Source organism: Montipora capricornis, chromosome 5 (genome assembly GCF_036669925.1).
Source record: "Montipora capricornis isolate CH-2021 chromosome 5, ASM3666992v2, whole genome shotgun sequence".
NCBI lineage: Eukaryota > Metazoa > Cnidaria > Anthozoa > Scleractinia > Acroporidae > Montipora > Montipora capricornis.
Genome location: NC_090887.1, coordinates 18,101,801 through 18,121,075, shown reverse-complemented (window position 1 = coordinate 18,121,075; position 19,275 = coordinate 18,101,801). Strand labels below are relative to the sequence as shown.

At 39.5% G+C, this 19,275-nt stretch overlaps 1 protein-coding gene and 1 long non-coding RNA gene across 2 annotated transcripts; one reads left to right on the top strand and one right to left on the bottom strand.

Annotated features, from left to right (window-relative positions):
* Window positions 1–1,778: 1,778 nt before the first annotated feature.
* LOC138049751 (uncharacterized) lies at window positions 1,779–7,647 on the bottom strand. The gene is made up of 4 exons (XR_011132433.1): window positions 7,531–7,647; window positions 7,007–7,207; window positions 3,507–6,847; window positions 1,779–3,233 (listed from the first exon to the last, which is right to left on the bottom strand). It is a non-coding gene; the product is annotated as an uncharacterized lncRNA (long non-coding RNA).
* A 195-nt stretch (window positions 7,648–7,842) lies between these two features.
* Window positions 7,843–15,647, top strand: LOC138049745 (transcription factor Jun-like). Its single transcript, XM_068896153.1, has 2 exons — window positions 7,843–8,010; window positions 9,891–15,647. Exon 2 carries the CDS (start codon window positions 11,503–11,505, stop codon window positions 12,586–12,588), a length of 1,086 nt encoding a protein of 361 aa, XP_068752254.1. The 5' UTR covers window positions 7,843–8,010; window positions 9,891–11,502; the 3' UTR covers window positions 12,589–15,647.
* The last annotated feature ends 3,628 nt before the right edge of the window (window positions 15,648–19,275 follow it).

The following is a 19,275-nucleotide window of genomic DNA, read 5'->3' as shown; positions in this document are numbered from 1 at the left end:
GAAATGGTCTATTGTAGGCATTTGGCTCACCATTTTGCACAACAAATATACAGGAATTTCCTGTTTTCGTCCTATGTCCAAAACTTTTTAATACTCTCAGTTGTGATATTACAAGCTCCACAGAGTCTAGGCATAACGTAAAGTAGGATCGAAATATTCTATCGCATGACCTGAAGCTTGAAGATCCCATGAGATAGCGCATGCGCTGGGTCATTGCCCAACATGTGGATCGCCGTAAAGGTTGTTTTCGTCTGCGATTAACGGAAAATCGAAGAATTTTACCTGAATCTTCCGAGGAAATATCTGGGAAGCCAAAAGTAGTTGACTCACGAAAACCAGATTTAAGCGCCAACGCTGTTGGCACGCTAACACCAGCGTTGAGTTTCCCCAGCGTAGTTGCATTACCTTATTATAGGAAATAAACTATGCACGGCACGTCCGATCTGAAAATAACTTCTGTGAAATTCACATATCCCGGACGCCCCTACGCTCACTATCTCTGCCTCATTTTTTCTTAGTTTCTCTTACTGCGCTTACTGAAGACTTTCCCCAAGAGAAAATGAGGGGACAGAGAAGGAGGTTCCCGGTCCAGCCCTTGGGATATGTCATGTCCACGAAAGTTATTTTTAGACGAGCGGAAGTCTTCCGAGACGTCCGCATGCAGGCCAACCTCGGTCCGATGTTTGAAAGAAAATATATATTCATCAGCCTTCCACGTGCGCCATCATTTTCTCTTTTCACTAAGAACCTGAGAGCGAGGCAAGACTGCATGCGGACGTCTCAGAAGACAGACTTCCGCTAGAACAAAGACTTCCGCTCGTCTAAAAATAACTTTCGTGGACATAACATATCCCGGCCAACGCCTTGAGCCGCCCTCTCTGTCCCCTCATTTTCTCTTGCTTTCCCATAACACCATCATTCCCCTAAACCGCAATATGCCTCTTGCAGTAAAAACAACCGTGAAGGAACAAGGAACAAGACTCGTGCAAAAGTAGATATTGACAAGAGTCAATTTCCCACGAGTAAGAATCTGGTATCAGGGTTGTACCCCTCAGCGTCGGAAAAGTATCTATTTTTAAACCAAGTTTTGCGGGAAATAACATAAACAATATACTAAATGATGTACCTATTTCAAATCTCCTGAGGTGAAGATTCTTTTTGTATTGATATGGAAATACCTGAACAAAACGTTTTATTCCCAAAGGGTTTGAATTGAGTTAGCGTATTTGGTCTATTGTATATTTCCAGCAAAAGTTGGTTTAAAAACAGACACTTTTCTGACGCTGATGGGGACTGGGACAATTTGGATAAATCTTACTCTTCGGTGATGCCTACCGGTTGAGTGACGTGTTTTGCAATAGATATTACTAGTTTCGAATTGTGTAAAAAAAAAACAAGATTCATAAAGGACCCCTACTGTATCTCTGTATAGAACTAAAGGCTTACAAGAGTAATTCACATTTCCGTTTGTTTACTTGTTTATTACACTTCTTGATCTGTCTGTACCATGGGAACCATTCCAAGCCGCTGTACATGTCATTGAAATCTTCAAGGACTGAGGAAGCTGTTACTGATCATCATTTCCCCCGATTAAACATAGTGGCTCAAAACAAGCCTCCACCCCACAGAGAAATTTATGACACTTGTTCCTTATGTGGTTCAAGTAAAGTCCTTCAAATCCGCATCTTCGTAAAATTAATGGCGGATCTAGAGTCTCGTCCACTATTTTCAAGCACCGATCAAATTGAGGATACCACCATTCGTGGTCATCAAGAAAAACGAAACTTTCATTGCAGTTCTTAATAATCTTGTTCCTATCACAGTCTTCAATGGATATACGGCTCTTGCACTCGTAGCATCTGAAAGTCGATTTTCCTGAAATTGAATAGAAAGCAGGAATTAATTGTGTTTGTCAATGTTCCAGCCGCGAACCTTTCAGTAGAGCTTCAATGAGTTCGGTGACGCGGAATGGTGAACAGAACCAGCCAAGACAACTTGGACAGTTGCACCATAAGAGTTTAGAAGAAATGACATTCAATTTGTAGGGTTTTCTTGACTTTCTCAGTTTACTAGAAAGTTTTTAAGTACCGGCATATTCTTAAAATGCCATGTATTTCGATTTCGTACCAAAGAATACCAATACTCCAGGAAGGGAGGAAGGTGGAAATCTAAGGAGAAAGGTGTTTACTACGACAGCCTAAGTAGTGATACTTACCAAGGACAGACAGCAGAAGAATTTCAGTCAACAGAAAATATGAGAAGACGCCCATGTCGATTCTTTATGATCTCTAGCTACACGATGAGCCCGGAAAATTGAATCAGAAAACGAACGCCTTCGCCAACTGGTAAAGATTTATAACAAAAACCACATTGTTGCTGGGCGATGTAATTTACTTCAGTTCCTGTTCCTGTTTGTCCTTTTTTTTTCCTGCTTTTACTGTAAATTACCGTTGATCGTCTTTATAAGCATTCTCAGTTTCAACTTGAACTAGCGTCTAATGGTGTCGTGGTAGGCTTAACGGTTGCTCAGTAACAAGATCTTTGCCTCTAAACGTGAATTAAAAGAGCCTAAAATTCACAAATTTGTGCAAAAAGGTAAAAAGCTTGTTTCCGAAAAACATCAAATAATCTGGATAAAATACACGATAATATGACAAATGTATTTTTCGTATATAACTCGGGAGAAATCCGAATGCTCCTTCCGGCAGTACAACCTACGACCCTCGAATTTCGTCCTTTAATCAAGGAAACGAAGGGCTTATTTTTACTGTATTTGTATACAAGCAAACACTCCGATAACTGAGGTCTATTTTAGCCGGCGTAGCAGGCGATGCGGTTTGGAGAGCGAGTGGGTTTTCTTCCCGAATTCTCTTTCTGTCCCCTTCCCTTAAACGACTGCTACAGGCGAGTTCTATTTTTATGAGACCGCTAGGCTCTGTTTTCGTTTTTTGAAAAATCATGGAAGCTTAGCAGCAATATTCCGCAAAAGGACACGCTTTATTTGAAAACTAGCGATAGTGTAAGGAAATGAAAAAAAGGAAAGGAATTATTGATTAACTCGTTATATCTTAAACTGTAATTTATTTAATTATTAACAAAGATCAGATGTAAAACAACTTTATACTAGTCATAGATTGTGCAACTCTCTGGTTTACATGTACAGCATTACAGAAGATGCGGATATATGACGTCACGACTGAAGGATGTAACATCGATGGACAGCATTTTAAGACCTAAAAGAGATACAAGATTTTTAAAAAAAAATCATATGGCAGAACAAAGACGTTATTAATTAAGAGCATATAATTCACCTTATTCCAAAATGGCCGCCATTTTAGTATTCTTTTGTTTCCATGCAAATTGGCCCTCATGGCCTCGTTCAAGGTTAAATATTCTTTTGAATTTTACGTTTGAAAATGAGGCCAAAAGGGCCAATTTTCATAGAAACAAAAGAATACTAAAATGGCGGCCATTTTGGAATAAGGTGTATAACTATAACTTCAAACCTCAAACTGATGAATCCCATGGGACAAATCCTTTGCCATAATACAATTACAATCCACAAAATTGTGCTGCCCAAGAGCTAAGGGGAGAAGGAGGAGGGAACGCACGGATCTTACATGGAAAAGAGGGAAAATATATGCGCGGAATTAGTGTTCCTGACTACACAAAACTTGGTACAAGACAGCTGTGCAATTAAAGCCCCCTAAAAGCGACAAACAAGACAATTGCAAACAATGCAAACACAGAACTGACACACGTTCTGACTATCCAAGTGCTAAAAAGGGTAAAAGCAAGAACCCAGAACGCAGAACTTTGTAACCACTAATTGAGAAACAGCACAACAATTTTACACAGAACATATATACATGTGACGACATGAAAGCAGAAAGACGCCTGTTTCTAACGACGTAATAGCTAACCATGCAAACACTTCAAGCAAGTAAGAAGCACATTAAATTTGTGACGACAACATTACTAGGGCACACCAGCATTCACATTGAACACACACGATTGTGACGACGCAAATGCAAACAATACAAACATTTAGTACAAAAGACACATATTTGTGACCAGACAGTGTTGTATCATACAAGCACTTACTCGTGACAAACGAAACACAAATGATACAAACATAAACAATTCACGCGTTTATGATGGCTTGTGAACAAGCAATTACACCAAACACTCGACACAATATCCTGGCCCAAGTTGCTCCAAGGTTGGATAACGTTTTCCAGTGGATACGTTACTATCCAGAGTATAAATATACTTCACGTAAAATGTTGTTGGCCAAGATACTTAGAGTGTGCATATTTACAGTTACGAGGACAAATAGTGAACTCTTTCCAGAGATTCAAACTGACGGATGGTGACCGGCTTATCCACGGGATAAAGTTTTCAGGTCTTCGAAAAACTGGGGCCTGATCAACGCAGAGGACACCATTACAGACCATTAATTAACACGTACATATACAGATAAAACACAGCGGATGTAACATAATTGCAAACCATACAAACACTTACACAAAACTCACATGTTCTCGATGACACAGTTGCAAACTACACCACAAAGGCTAGTAGTTACACAGATCAATCTTTTATTTGTAACGACACAGTTACAAACGATACAAACATTTACACAAAACAATATGTTAATGACGACACAATCGCAGAAAAACGCACACACTAAAACAGAGGCACACTTTTGTGACAACAATTACAAAATCACGATCACGATTGCAAACATTTACATAAAAACCTGCTTAACGACATTTACACGGAACAAACACGTTTGTGACAACGACACAATTGCAAACTACAAACATAAACATAGATGTTTGTGACAACAAAACCCACTGGCAAGTATTGAGAAAAAAAGGGAAGATATCGTTGACGTCACCCATTGTCATTAATGAGCCAACCTGAGCCCCATTGGCTATTGAAACAAAGGGTCTTTTGTTCCAGTGGTTGGCACATTTGAATAACAAAAGTAATGTTTGTAAACAGATATCTTCCCTGTACAAACGTTTTCACAGAAAACATTTGTTAGTGTAAATACAGAGACAAATCATTCGAGTATCAAACGAGAACACACGTGCTTGACGACACAATTGCAAACCATACAAACACACTGAGTTACAAAGAGCACACATGTAGTACCAACAAAATTGCAAAGCAAACAAGCATTTACACAAAACACAACACAAGTGCGGCTGAACATGCAAAACGATTAACACAGAACTCACATGTTTGTGACGACACAATTACAAGTATTTAAATATAACACGTGGTTTTGATGACACCATATCAAACTATACAAACATTAATTCACACAGACCAAAGATGGTTTTGACGACACAATTGCAAAGCCTGGTATGCAAGAGTTTACTCAAGACAAAGACACAAAACATACGTTTATGACAAGATAGTGGCAAACCAAAAGAACATTTGCACAAACGAGACATGTTCTGACAACCCAATTGCTAAACATGCAAACATTAGGGAGCTTAAGCAACGACAACGCGGACGGCAACAAGAACCTCACAAACTTGCATATTTAGTGGGCAAAGATAATAGCTTTGCACGCCGTCGTCAGCAAAACAACAACGTGAAATAGCCAAATTTGAAGTGTTATCGAGAATATCAGCACTTGAGGATAAATTTTAATTTTCTCCCTTTGAGGAACTTAACTACCACACCCTTGTCATATTAAAAAGGTTGAAATAGTCACGAAGGTAATTTTATATTTTGAGATGACGTTCTTTGTTGCCGTCGCCGTTGTCGTTGCTTAAGCTCCCTATTACCACAAAACGACCGTGACGTAACACACGACACGTCATACATATATACATACATACAGTCCATAGAGAACATTTGCACAGAACATACGTTTGTGACGACAAAACAATTGCAAACCAAACAAGCATTTTACACTTCAACAAAGATATTTGTGAGAACAAAATTACACTGAACTTTACAAACATTTACATAAAACACACATGCCTTTAATGATATAGTTAAAAACCACACTGATAAACAGCACAGAACACAAATGTTTGTGTCGACGACAAAAATACAAAACACACAGCAAACCATACATTTAAACAGGACACACGTTTGTGACGACACAATAGCAAACCAAACAAAAATTTAAACAAACATACCTGTTTGTGAGAGGTCAAATCTCAAACAAGCAAAATTAACACCGTACAGAACACATGTTTGTGACAATACAATGGCAAGGAGTAGAGATATCTTAACAGAGCACACATATTTGTGAGAAATAGTTTACGATATGACGTTACGACATGTATTTTTCTGGCAACTTCGGAAGCAAAGTTAGGCAAATAACGTGCTAACTAATATAAACGTTTTCAATTGGATGGTGGAACTTTGAACAATCACAGAAAACGCACACAATCAAATTAGCCAATCAAAATGCAAAGCGAATTCATGCAGCCGGTGCAAGGCGCTGGAAAATACATGTGATCAACACTTTGACTGCTGATTGGCTGAAAATGTAGCGCGAAATTCTTAACCCAACCATCAACCGTAGCAACACAAAACAGTTCTACAACGATCTAAAACTGCATCTTATAAATAATACGTATCTGTGTTTGGTGGATCAGTTTTGTTCTAAGCACTGTAATATCTGGTCTCTCTAAAAGTTGTCGTTACGTCTTTGAATCAGTCATTAACAGTCAAAGTCAAGATGATTGATTGCGGAGTCAGTCGTTCAAAGCCTTTGTCGCTGACGTTTCGTTTGGAGTTGCTTTATTCATCCGTCCGTTTGTCTGTCGATGTCACTGTTTCGCGTGGTCAGGATGACAGTAAATTTTGTTACCTGAAACAAAGGAGAGGAGTATTGCTTTTGAAGTACCGCAGACCGAGTTATTGACGAAAAAGTACACTATTAAAATGGCTTGTTGTGTTTGTTATTTCTGATACACTATGCTTTACTGAATGGAAAAAAAGATTTCTGAGTGATCCCTTTCAAAATTACCTTTATAAATCAGTGGGCATAACCTGTCTGTATTTGCCATACCCACGTAAACCTTATTGGTTATTCATGCATTACATTCCTCTGGATGGATGTCTTTCAACCATGTCGCCTCTTTTAACGCTACGGGTCGATCTCATTCATTTGCGTCTGCTTTTGTCATCTGGAAAAGATGTTTACTCTCCCTCAAAGGTTTTGAAACACCTTAAAATACGAGAAAAAAAGAAAACGTTACTTGGACTGAAGAATCTGCAAAAGAACTACCCGCACAATTCAAACGAAAACTGTAACAATTTTTACGCCTGAATTTATTTGATCACGCAGTTAGCTGTTTTTAATGAACCACTTTGAAACAAGGGAAAACGTAATATAACGTTGACTGCCATTTTGCTTTTATTCTGCCAGTACAAAGGCTTTCACTTGCATCGCCCGATTTTTGTTACAGCAGCAGGATCAATATTACCCTTGAAAATTCCCCAAAATAAATATGATTCTCCAAAATAGTCGGCACACATGTTACTACTTACCAAAGATAAGAACCGTAAAAAGATAGTGAGGCCATGCTTGGTTCCGTTGGATTAAAGCTTCTACACTGTGCAACGCTCTTTTCTCATCATGAAATTTAACTACTAAATTGGTATCCGAGACCGCTTTAGTTTTAGCCAAAATCCGCCACGCCCTGTGATTCATCATTACTAAACAGTTCCGTAATATCATCGTAACCAATGACTGTCCAAGGCTAAACGCGCGAGAACGAGGCCGGTTTCGTGATTTCTAAGAAGAAGTCTGAGATAAATCAAGTCTTTAAATCAACGACCTGTTTTTGAACGTGATGGAAACCAGCCTCAGCAACTGTTGCCTGACTTAAACCTGTCCAGGCCACCTGTTCACTGATAAACAAAGCTTACCATTGCAAATGAAACATGTGATTTTTCACATCTAATACTGTGGACGGAAAATGAAAACTACCAAAGTGATTATCCAAGTTTGAAGTTTTCCTCATCGAGGTAAGAGCACAGAAAGGAATAGTTTCCATTCTAAATGAAGTGACGCCAGAAATTTTTGTAACTATACAAGATGAAAAAGGGTGAGCCGATCAATGTGGAATCGAAGAAAACCCTGAGTATCGCTTTAGACACTTTTTTTACTTTCTTTCTCTTTCGAGGCTGCGAATAAAACCTTGTCTATATCCCCAGGTTTTGACAACCACCATCCGCGTAAAAAAGATATTTAAGTCTCTAGAGAATTTATCGTCCTAAATTGTTTTATTGAGTCTGTATTGTCCGCTTAAGTGTCTTGTATCCAGACTATTAAAATTATGGTTCTACTCGTATTCAGAAGATGCACTCATTTTTCATTTTCATTAATCAAAATATTATTTGCTAATCTCGGTAGTTTCGAAAAGAAAGCCCCTAGAAAGGTCAAAGTTTGACGGTCGTTTAAACTACGACCATAATTGCCACCGACCTTTCGATGAGACAGTAGTCGTCAATTAAACGTTTTTGGCCTCTCTCAACGTGTCGGTCGAAGGGCTTTTTAATCGTGTTATTATGGTTCCCATAAGGACGAACTGTGAGAGAAAAGTAAAACGAGCAATCTAGCCTCTTTATGTGCATGGAATAAGCCGCACAAGCTCAGTCATGGAGAACTTCATTGGTACTGCACAAGTCATAACTACTTGTGGCGTAAAATATACTTTTCTTTACGTCCCCAGCACCAGAATTGAAATCAGGGGCGGTTTCATGTCATGCTGCATCCTCAAAGCAACTTCAGAAATGAAATTGGTCATAGTCATAAATCTACCCTTGAAAGAGTCAGCTAAACTGATTGTATACTGAAATTCGAGTTACGCGTGAGTTTCCAAAAATCATTAAATAGGTCTGTGCCGCGTTCAGCCAATTTGTTGAGCAGAAAATCAACAATTATTTCGGTATCTCCTTTGAAATTATTTTGTTAGGAACTTAAGCCTGGTTTTCACTAGCGACGCGAGCAAAAGCACAAACAGAAGTAGCTTATGCGAGTGAAGACGAAAGTCGATATAAGCATCCAAATCAATCATGGCATCCGCCATTTTGTTCAAACTCTTGTGATCGTTGCGCTTGTGCTTATGCTTTGCGTCAACCCCGTTTTCACGGAGAAATAGAGCGGTTTTCAATTGAGTGTCGAAAGTAATGAGATGATTACTTTGGTTTATGATTACTTAATTCACTTAGTGATTGGTTCAAAGTTCTCGCGGCATTTTTTCAACCAATCAGAAGTGAAACCAAAACCAATCGTGGCTCACGCGTGCACATTTTCCCGCGCTTTGTGTCGGCTACGTGTAATTACTTCGAGTTTTGATTGGTTTGCCGGATTTTCTCAGTCCTTTTTGATTGGCCAAAGTAATTACTTTCGTTTCTAGGCGCTCTTGTGATTGCGCTTGGGCTTGCGTTACTAGTGGAAATCAGGTTTTGTTGCTTCACTATACTCGTAATAGTCTTTAGTGATTAAAAAAACGTCTACGAAACCTTGAAGAATGGCGTTTAGAAAAGGGCAGAAGCTATTGGCTAACTGAGAACCACAAATTTTCAATACTGCAAATTCCAGGAGATATCGAATCCGCTATGGGCATGACAATGTCGATTAAGTCTAAAAACCTACTTTCACGTTGCCTATGGAAACACCGGGGATTAGGGGAAGATAACTTCTGTAGTTCAGGAGCCCGTTCTGCCATCCACTTGATTCGATAGGCTGGTTTTTCAAAATGTTCTCACGATAACAAAAATCAAAGTAATTGTGGATTTTTGATGACTTAAAATCTCTCTAATTATTATTATTATTATTATTATTATTATTATTATTATTATTATTATTATTATTATTATTATTATTATTATTATTATTTCAGAGGTGGCATTTCAAGTTCTATGACACCTATCAGGGCCTACTTGCTGCAACGACCTTGGTAGCGGATGGATTTTCATGCAACAAATCATTTTCTCCAGGAAGGTTAAAGTCAAATTGTCTGAGCATCCTAGCTGTGAGTCTTGAAAAACTTACCACTGCCGAGAAGGAGCTTTCAAAGAGCCAGAAAAGCTCCTTCGGGATCACTCACTGCTCCCAAAAACTTAATGTATACTAACCGTACACACGTTTGTAGCATGTAACAATCCTCCCTCGAGAGAATTTATTTCTTATTTATTGTAGAAAATCTCACCAACCGAACAATAAGCATTTTATTGACCTGTCCTTGGAGGATTTGTGATACATTCCACTCATGGCGAGCCCGAGGGCCTAGTCAATAACCCTTACATAATCACGCAGTTTGAGCAGCTACGCCTTCGGACTCGGCACGAGGGAAATATATCACGTATTGCCGAGGGACAGGTCAATAACCCTTGCAGGATCACGCAGTTTGAACGACTAAGTAGCGAGTGATTCTACAGCTCCGTTGCACGAGTTCTCAGGGTAGTCCGCCAAGAAAGAGCGAATTTATCAGCTTTCGAATGCCGAGGGCTTCGATTTCAATTTTCCAACCATCTCATTTCTTTAGATTGGTTATCATTGGCAGCGAAGTCATATCCTCAAGAGACACACGCAAATTCAGCCTTTTATTGCAACAAAAGACACTAATTAACCTTCTGACTCGCAGGAGTGATCAGTGTGTAAATTTGATTACTATCCACTTACATGTAAGAAGTGTGATCTTGATATAACACCCAAATTCTCATCACAACCCAAGAAAGAAATCTATGGCACCATTTAGGAGAATGAACTTTTCGATCTTGGGTTTGAAAAAGTAAACGACAGGCTAAGCTGTCTGCGAATATTAACTCGTGCTTACGCTTGCAAAGCTGACAAAAAAACGCTGTTACAGTTGACAATACTTCTGGTGAGAAATGAATCGAATAACATCAGAGGCACCGTAGGGTTCCAAGACAGTGAGGGGATGTTCAATTTTACTTTGTCCACCACGCCACTGATATCCTTCCGTTAGAATCTTGGTGGCTCTCAGCGGTAATCTCTTTACCCATTGTTTCCAACCCTAATATTACACATTTACGGTTGAGCCGGTTAGAGTCGCATTAATTCTCAAAAAGTGGTAGGAACCTAGTTTAAGATTCGCGCTTTTTTGGATCAACCATATGCCACCCGCGTTTTTCCAGCGATCACGTTACGTCATATTACGTCAGGACAAAATGTCAGGTGGTGCTATTGACTTTCACGATAAACAGTTTCAAGAACCAATTAGCTACCTTGTTGTTGTTACCATGACAATGCAGGAGGAGAGCAGATTGAGTTTCAAAAATGACATCAATCGGTTGGCATGACATTACTCACCGATCAGGAACGGACTGTTTAGAAAAACACCACCTTCTGATACATACCCCTGGCCGGCTGCGGATCAACGAAGCAAAACAAGACTCATTCATCCAATTTACTTTCGCTTGGCGCCTGAAAAATAAACTTGCAATGTGAAGGAAGCGAGGAAAAATCGTTGTGGCTGTAGAGTAGTTTAGATGGAAGAAGCGACCGATACACCCTTTTATCAGGATGATGGGATTTCATCGCATATTATCTCGCCGTACCTCTTTGATAAGGCCAGCCTGCATTTGAATTTACAGACTTTGACCGAAGATCCCAAACTCGGAGATTTGAAAAAACATGCAACACCATCGGACCTTCGTTCACCGGATCTCGGTTTGCTCAAGCTGGGATCACCAGAGTTGGAAAAAATGATAATGTCTCTGCAGAGCAATGTAACAGCCGGTCCAAATACCAGCTCAATTTTCAACACGGCCGTTCACGCACCGGTTCACCCAGATCAAGATCACGAACCATATTCACGTGGATTTACTGATGCGTTACAGGACCTCCACGATCGACAGATCACCAGAGAATCGTCTTCACTTGCCGATTTAGCAGATAGTGCTGCTGAATCCACGGATCCATTTTTGGGCCACAGCGCGCCAGGAAATGCCGGCACGTTTTTGGCCCCTGTACCAACGACAACGCTAAGAACTACAGGAGACACGGTTTCGTTTTCTTCGAATTCATCCCGTGTGGATGCAAGCGATTTTTTTCCTGGCAATGGCACTTCGTTTTCTTCAATGAAAGGAAGTGCAATTTATCCTTTTACAAACTCGGGTTATACGACATTGTACTCTTATCCTTCTGAAAATGCTCCTTATTCGGCTTATAACGATTTTAACATGGAAAACACGACTGCTCTTCGCGCTTTTACTTCATACAACAGCGCATTAGCGCAAGACAAAGCAGAATTGTCCGGGTATAAATTGGAAAATCAAGCACAGATGGTGTCCGATCATGGCGCGTTGCAGCCTATTGATCTTGAAGTTCAAGAGATCGTTAAGCGAGAAAGAAAAAAACAAAGGAACAGAATCGCTTCATCAAAGTGTCGAAAGAGAAAACTGGAACGGGAAGCAAGGCTGGAAACACGCGTTAAAGAGCTAAAGGAAAGAAACATTGAGTTAAATGCAGTCGCCAACGCACTCAAACAACAAGTTTGTGATTTGAAACAGAGAGTTATGGATCATGTAAACGAAGGTTGCCAAATTATGCTGGCTCATCAAACTCAGGTGTAGTCAACGGGTGCCCAAAAACGATTCACAGTAGGTGGTCCTAGTGACATATGTTGATACATAAGCTAGGCAACCGGAAAATGGCTTCGATAATCCCAATTATGATTCAACGGGTATCGTATTGAAAGAGTTAGAATGGGTAAGAAAAAAATTATATCCTGTTGTTCTTGGTCAAAAATAACTCTCCGGTGAGTTTGTGGTTGTGTGTGTGTGTGTTTTACGAAGAGAGCAGATATGATTATTTTTGGTGATCAATTACCTCATCGGAAAATTATAACACGAAATTCATAGTAAATAACTCGCTTTAATGGCACGAGAGTTTTTTTTTTTTTGGAAAACGTCCATCGTACGAACGATAAATTGGCCACCTAAAGTTTACTCCATCAACCATGTACACGCCTTTAACGGGAATTACGCGAATGTATTACCACTGTACATGAATTTTCACATTTAAAGCCAATCCAAACATAAACCGGACCCATGTTATAAGATTTCCATTGGATAGCTTAAAAAACAGTGATATGATTGGGTTGATTATTAAAGAGCTTCGTGAAAAAATTAGTCCAAAATGTTAAAATTCGGTTACAGTGAGTTTTATCCAAGGATTAGTGCGGTTTTCATTTTTAATGCTTTTGCGCTTGCGTAAACAGTTCATTAATCGCAGTAGAGGCGTGGCCAGAAGGTTACTTGTAATTGTGGACCTCTGGTGCTGAAATTGCTAAGGGCGTATTCTTTTTGGTCTATTTTGCTTATCTTTTTACTTTTTAAGATCGAAAGAGTAACTGAAGTGAGTTTTTCCAAAAGGAACATTCTGCAATCGGAATGGGTCATACCAAGGCACTCTCCGTACGGGCCAGTTATTGGACGGTGCACGAAATTCGCGCGCAAAAATCCCAAGAGAACGCTTATATCAATGTATGACGATCATTCTGCTACCAGAAGCAGAAAGAACATTATACTCTTGCGTTCATCCCGAAAACGGAATAACTGAGTCGAGTGAAAATCCTATTTTGGAGTAGTTCAATTCTTGGTTTTCACATGACGTCACGACCGCCATGTTGGTGCCCCTAAACAAAAAAGAGGCGGCTATGTTGGTGCCCCGACCAAATCCTCCGGGAATTTAACTCTATTATTGTGCAAACGCTTCTCTTTGTTTTCGTTGAAAAACATGGCTGTTGATCACGTGAGTGAAAACCAACAATAGAATGCATCTCATATTAGGCAAGGGTACGTTTGGAGGAGAAGATGCCGATTTATTTCGAGCACAATGTATGCATTGTCTTAGGAAATAGACCCACCGTAAAAAGTGCTATTTTGTTCATTAATTTTTGGTAAATCGTGTTGGTTCTTTTAGCTTGCTTTCACGATTCTTGTTCTACAGAACAGCCTTACACACATTTGTAAATAAACCGTCTTGACCTCAAACTCTTCGATATTTAAGAAGACTTCAGCAAATATCTTTTCTATGCGACCGAAGGCTGGTCGTACTCAAAGTCGGGCATTATTGCCCACATCATTTCATACTGAAGATCAACCACAGCAGATGTTCGAAAGCGTCCTAATGTACATTTCTTTTTTGTCCATGAGGCGTTCAAAGTCATTGTACTAAAAAAAGGACCTCATGTCTTTGGCCAAATGGAATGAGTCGCGAAAAACTATGGGACAACAACTTGAATTAGGAAAACTAAAACATGTTATCGTGGGAAGCTTAATATGGGCTTGTTTTAAGTACCACTTCTAATATCTTTATTGTATATTTCAGTTTTTCACCCGCACACTAATTAAGCGCATAATTTATTTTTTTACGAGTGTACATAAAAATGCAAGGTTTTTTTTTGCGCTGGTGTAATTACTGACAGAGGCTGTCTACTTGTAAATATTAACTTTTCTAGCCCTTCTGTTTTTAAGAGGAGTTCGTATTGATATACCTTAAGGAAAATTTAAGGTGTATAACCATATAACAAAGATTGTTAGTTTAACAAGACCGTTCTGTTTAAGAATATTTGGTTCTTTATAGACCTCGGAATCGGTCCTCTGTGGGGAGTTGGGGGGGGGGGTTATTGTTTAGTTCAAAAGTTTCTTGTTCCTCCGAAAGTATCACATGATCTGAAATGGTAAATTTGCATAAAGAACTAAAAAAATTCTCAGTTCCTTTCTCGTAAAGAAAGAACATTCGACCTGGTGTTACTTCTTCTGAGTCAAATTGCCTGAGAGCAAGCGAGATGTCAACTATACACAAATCGGAGTTACCCACTCCGAGTACAAGCTTAGTTTATCGGACTTTGAATCATTCGGAATTCGGATTCTTTAAATTAAGGCCCCCTTTTTAAAAAGCCTTGAACAATTGTAAAATAAGCAATTTATTTTATCATATACGGGAGGTTAATTTGAATCTACCTTCGTAGCTACTATGGACACCCTGTTTTCTCGGTATCCGCATTAACAGTTGTAGGTAATTAATATATAATTATGCTATTTCCAGAAACCGAGTGTTTGAGATAAGATCCTAAATACGAACTAGAAACTCTTAAAAAAGGTCCTTAATGTTAATTTTAGTGCAGACAAAAGTTCTTGTAAAATATACTTTTTTAAGGACCGTCCCTACTATTGTTACTGCGCATACGTTCTGCGCATCTCGAGATACTCGGATTTCCTATGGGTGGTGCTTATTAATACAGGGATATCTTTGCGCGGTTCAAAACTATGCGGAAAAAGCAGAACTTAGCAAGTGCTCTCGGTATCCAAAAAGAAATTTGGGGGTAACCATGCATTTTTCAGATATAATTAAGCTTTAATTTGGAATCGAATGCCATACATCGCTTTGCATTTTAAAGCTTTTTACAATTATTGTTGATTAATTATGCGAGGTTACCCCCAATTTTCTTTTTGGATTTCAATAACATTTGTTAAGATCTGCTTTTCCTGCAAATCACCTTCAAATTAGTAGGCACCGTCCTTAAAACACATGTGATGTCACGGTATTACACGTTTGAAATAGCTGATTAAATTAAAATGTGAAAAGAAACAATGGTGTAAATAAAGAATTATTTTAGGTTAGAAAATCTTATGTATTCCTCACGTGCCCCTTGCGAGCGAGAAAGTTCAGTACGAACAGGACCCAATAGTCAGGAGAACACAACTTCCATTCACGATGACTATTTACTCAAATCTCATAATACATCTTGTTTTCACTTTGCAACGGATGGCAAAGAAAGAAAGCACACCAGAATTACAAATAACCACCGTAAAGTGATATTGTTCTTTTCCCCTCCCCCTTTTTGCGACGTTACCGTGAGGTAAATAATTGTTTTAGTATATACTAAAACAGTGAGATAATACAGCACAAAAAGAGGATTTTAACTCATTTATTCCTGCAAAGATTACAACATTTTCGTGCGCAAATTCCACGCGAATTGCTCGGAGGTGAATAGCAAAGGATATCCGGTGTTTGAGTAGCCAATCAGCGCGCCCGTTCAACGCTATCCACTGTTTTCGTAGATACTAATAATTATTATTTGCCACATGACTCGGTTTCCTTTGTTCTTGCAGGGGATTATATTGAGTTATTCCCCTGCAGTTATTCCCCTGCAGTTATTCCCCTGCAGTTATTCCCCTGCAGTTATTCCCCGGCCTCAAGACATCCACAGTGCAAACTACAACACGAAGCAAACTACACGGAAATATTCAACTGAGACCATGACAATTTTGTTTTCGCAATTTTTCACGCACATGGATGTAATTTAAGTCCCTAGAAACTACAAATATTTGTTTCTTTACAAATCTTCATTAAGCTGTTTTGCCGACATCTCAAACAACAGGGCCTTTTCTACAAAACCTCACCAATGTGTAAAATAAGCATTTTACTCGGGGATATTAGATTTATTCACCTCTGGTTCCGCCCGAGGGCTGCCCTCGGGCGGAACCAGAGGTGAATAAATCTGATATCCCCGAGTGAAAAGGCCGATAACCCTTACTTATACCCTATTATTTTACCCAGAGGGGAGTCATTTACTGAGTAACCGCATCCTCAAGGGTAACATGAAACCTGAGCTGAACCAAACCTAAGCCATCTACCCTCCTTATGGTCCTAAACCCAAGCTGTGTGTAATCACACTAATGTACAATTGCTGCTGGGCAAACCGTAGAAAAGGAGTTTTGTGAAAGATCTTTTGTGTACCAAAATATATGGCAGCGATAACGTAACATGAAATCACATACGATTGGCTCGAACGTTCTTTATTTTGCAAATGAGCTTTTTATCAGCGGTTGTGCAATTTGTTTAATGAGCTTTTTTATCTGTGTGAACCGAATTATATAGGCTATAGCGCATGACGAACAAAAGAAGCTGAGATCTAGTGCTTCAATGTGTCACTCAATATATGGCGCTGTAAATTTTACGTGCAAGGAACCATTATTATTACAAATTAAATGTTGGGTTGTACAAATGAAAATATATTGCAAACAAAGGCGTAAATTCGGCTGGGATATGGACCTGCAACACTGGTACCACTTAGTAGTGTAATTTTGAATTGCTCTGAGGCGAAGGCGAAGTGAACATTGCTGAAAAATCCCGAGACCAAGTTTAACTTTAACATTATTGAATTTGTTGCACATACAAAATAACATTAGCAAATGGAGAAGAAAACAGAACGATGTCCCAATAGACCTCTTTACAGTTATGTGCTTAGTTACCTGGTCTTTAAATGAAAGTGAGGCTGGTGTTGACCTTGTTACGATACTGACCTCCCTCCTTTTGTTATGTTAATGATGTTGTCATGCTAATTAGTGAGAATGTACATAAGAAAGGAAGTGAAGTTTCTATCAAAACAAGGTCAACTCCAGCCTCACTTTCATTCACAGGCCAGGTAACTAAGCACACAAATGTAAAATGGACTATTGATATTCAACCCCAATTAAGTGATAATTTCTGAGCAAAAAATTGTTATCTCACCTTCAAAAGGTGTCATACCAAACTTAGTGGCATCTTTCGTGCTCTTTGGAATTTTCTTTCATGGCGTTTGTCTTTTCCTCTGTATAAACATGACTAAGCGGGAGGCAGCCATTTTTTTTAAATTTCGCTCCCATTTGTTGATCAACCCGCGCGTGGTAACTATAGCGACATGCGACGTACGACTTGACCAATCAAAACGCGATAATAAGGGCGAGTTTCAATCGAGTGTTGTGAAACCAAAACCAAAGTAATTACTTTGGCCAATCAAAAAAGACGGAGACAATCCAGTAAACCAATCAAAACTCGAAGTAATTACACGTGGCTAACACAAAGCGCGGGAAAATTTGCACGCGCGAGGCACGATTGGTTTCACTTCTGATTGTTTGAAAAAGTGGCGCGAGAACTTTGAACCAATCACTGAGTGAAGTAATGCAAAGCCAAAGCAATTCGCTAATTACTTTCGACACTCAATTGAAACCGCTCTGACTAATTAAACTACTAAATACTGTAGTGACGTTTGGCACTTTTGTAGCATACGTAGTAAAGACAAATTGGAACAACTTCAATAAGCAGGCTTTAAGGACGGTTCTGAATAGTACCCTTGACTATGAAACTTTACTTAGAATGATAGGGTCTCTGAATATTGAATCATCTCGGGTTCAGAACATGCTAGTCACTACTTGTAGTACTCTTTATGGAATTGCTCCACTATATCTCAGACTGATCACCACTGGAAGAACGAAAAACGGCGTACATCGTCAGAGATACCCTAAAATCAAGAGAAAATGAGGAGACAGAGTGGAAGGCTCAGGGCGTTGGCCGGAATATGTCATGTCCACGAAAGTTATTTTTAGACGAGGGGAAGTCTTTGTTCTAGCGGAAGTCTGTCTTCCGAGACATCCGCATGAAGTCTTGCCTCGCTCTCAGGTTGTTAGTGAAAAGAGAAAATGGCGGCGCACGTGGAAGGATGATGAATATTTATATTCATTCAAACATCAGACCGAGGTTGGCCTGTATGCGGACGTCTCGTAAGACAGACTTCCGCTAGAACAAAGACTTCCGCTCGTCTAAAAATAACTTTTGTGGACATGACATATCCCAAGGGCTGGACCGGGAGCCTCCCTCTCTGTCCCCTCATTTTCTCTTGCCTAAAATTCAATCTACCGTGAGTTACTACGACGTCCTATGGATTACAATCGCCCAGATATGCTGCTCCTCAATGATGGAATACGCTGCCTGATAACATAAGAACTTCTAATCTCTTATTGCTTTTAGACGCGCTATTCACATTATTACTGTATATATTTTTATATTTTTATCACTTTTGTTGTGCTTTTTCCATATATTATTATATTCGGAGTTACTAGCTCTCTCAAGCTACTCTCAATCCGAGTTTAAATAAAGTTACATGTATAAACCGAGACGAAGTCGAGGTTTTTATTCACCGATATTCACCTAACCTTGGCCTCATGGTTAGTGTGCTCGACTCCGGATCGAGTGGTCCGGGTTCGGGTTCTGGCTGGGGACATTGTGTTGTGTTCTTGGTTCTTGAGCAAGATACTTTACTCTCACGGTGTCTCTCTCCACCCAGGTGTATAAATGGGTACCGGCGAAATGCTGGGAGTAACCCTGCAATGGACTAGCATCCCATCCAGGGGGAAGTAGAAATACTCGCTTCATGCTACAGAAACCGGAGATAAGCGCCGGCCTGATGGGCCTTCTAGGCTCGTAGCAGACTT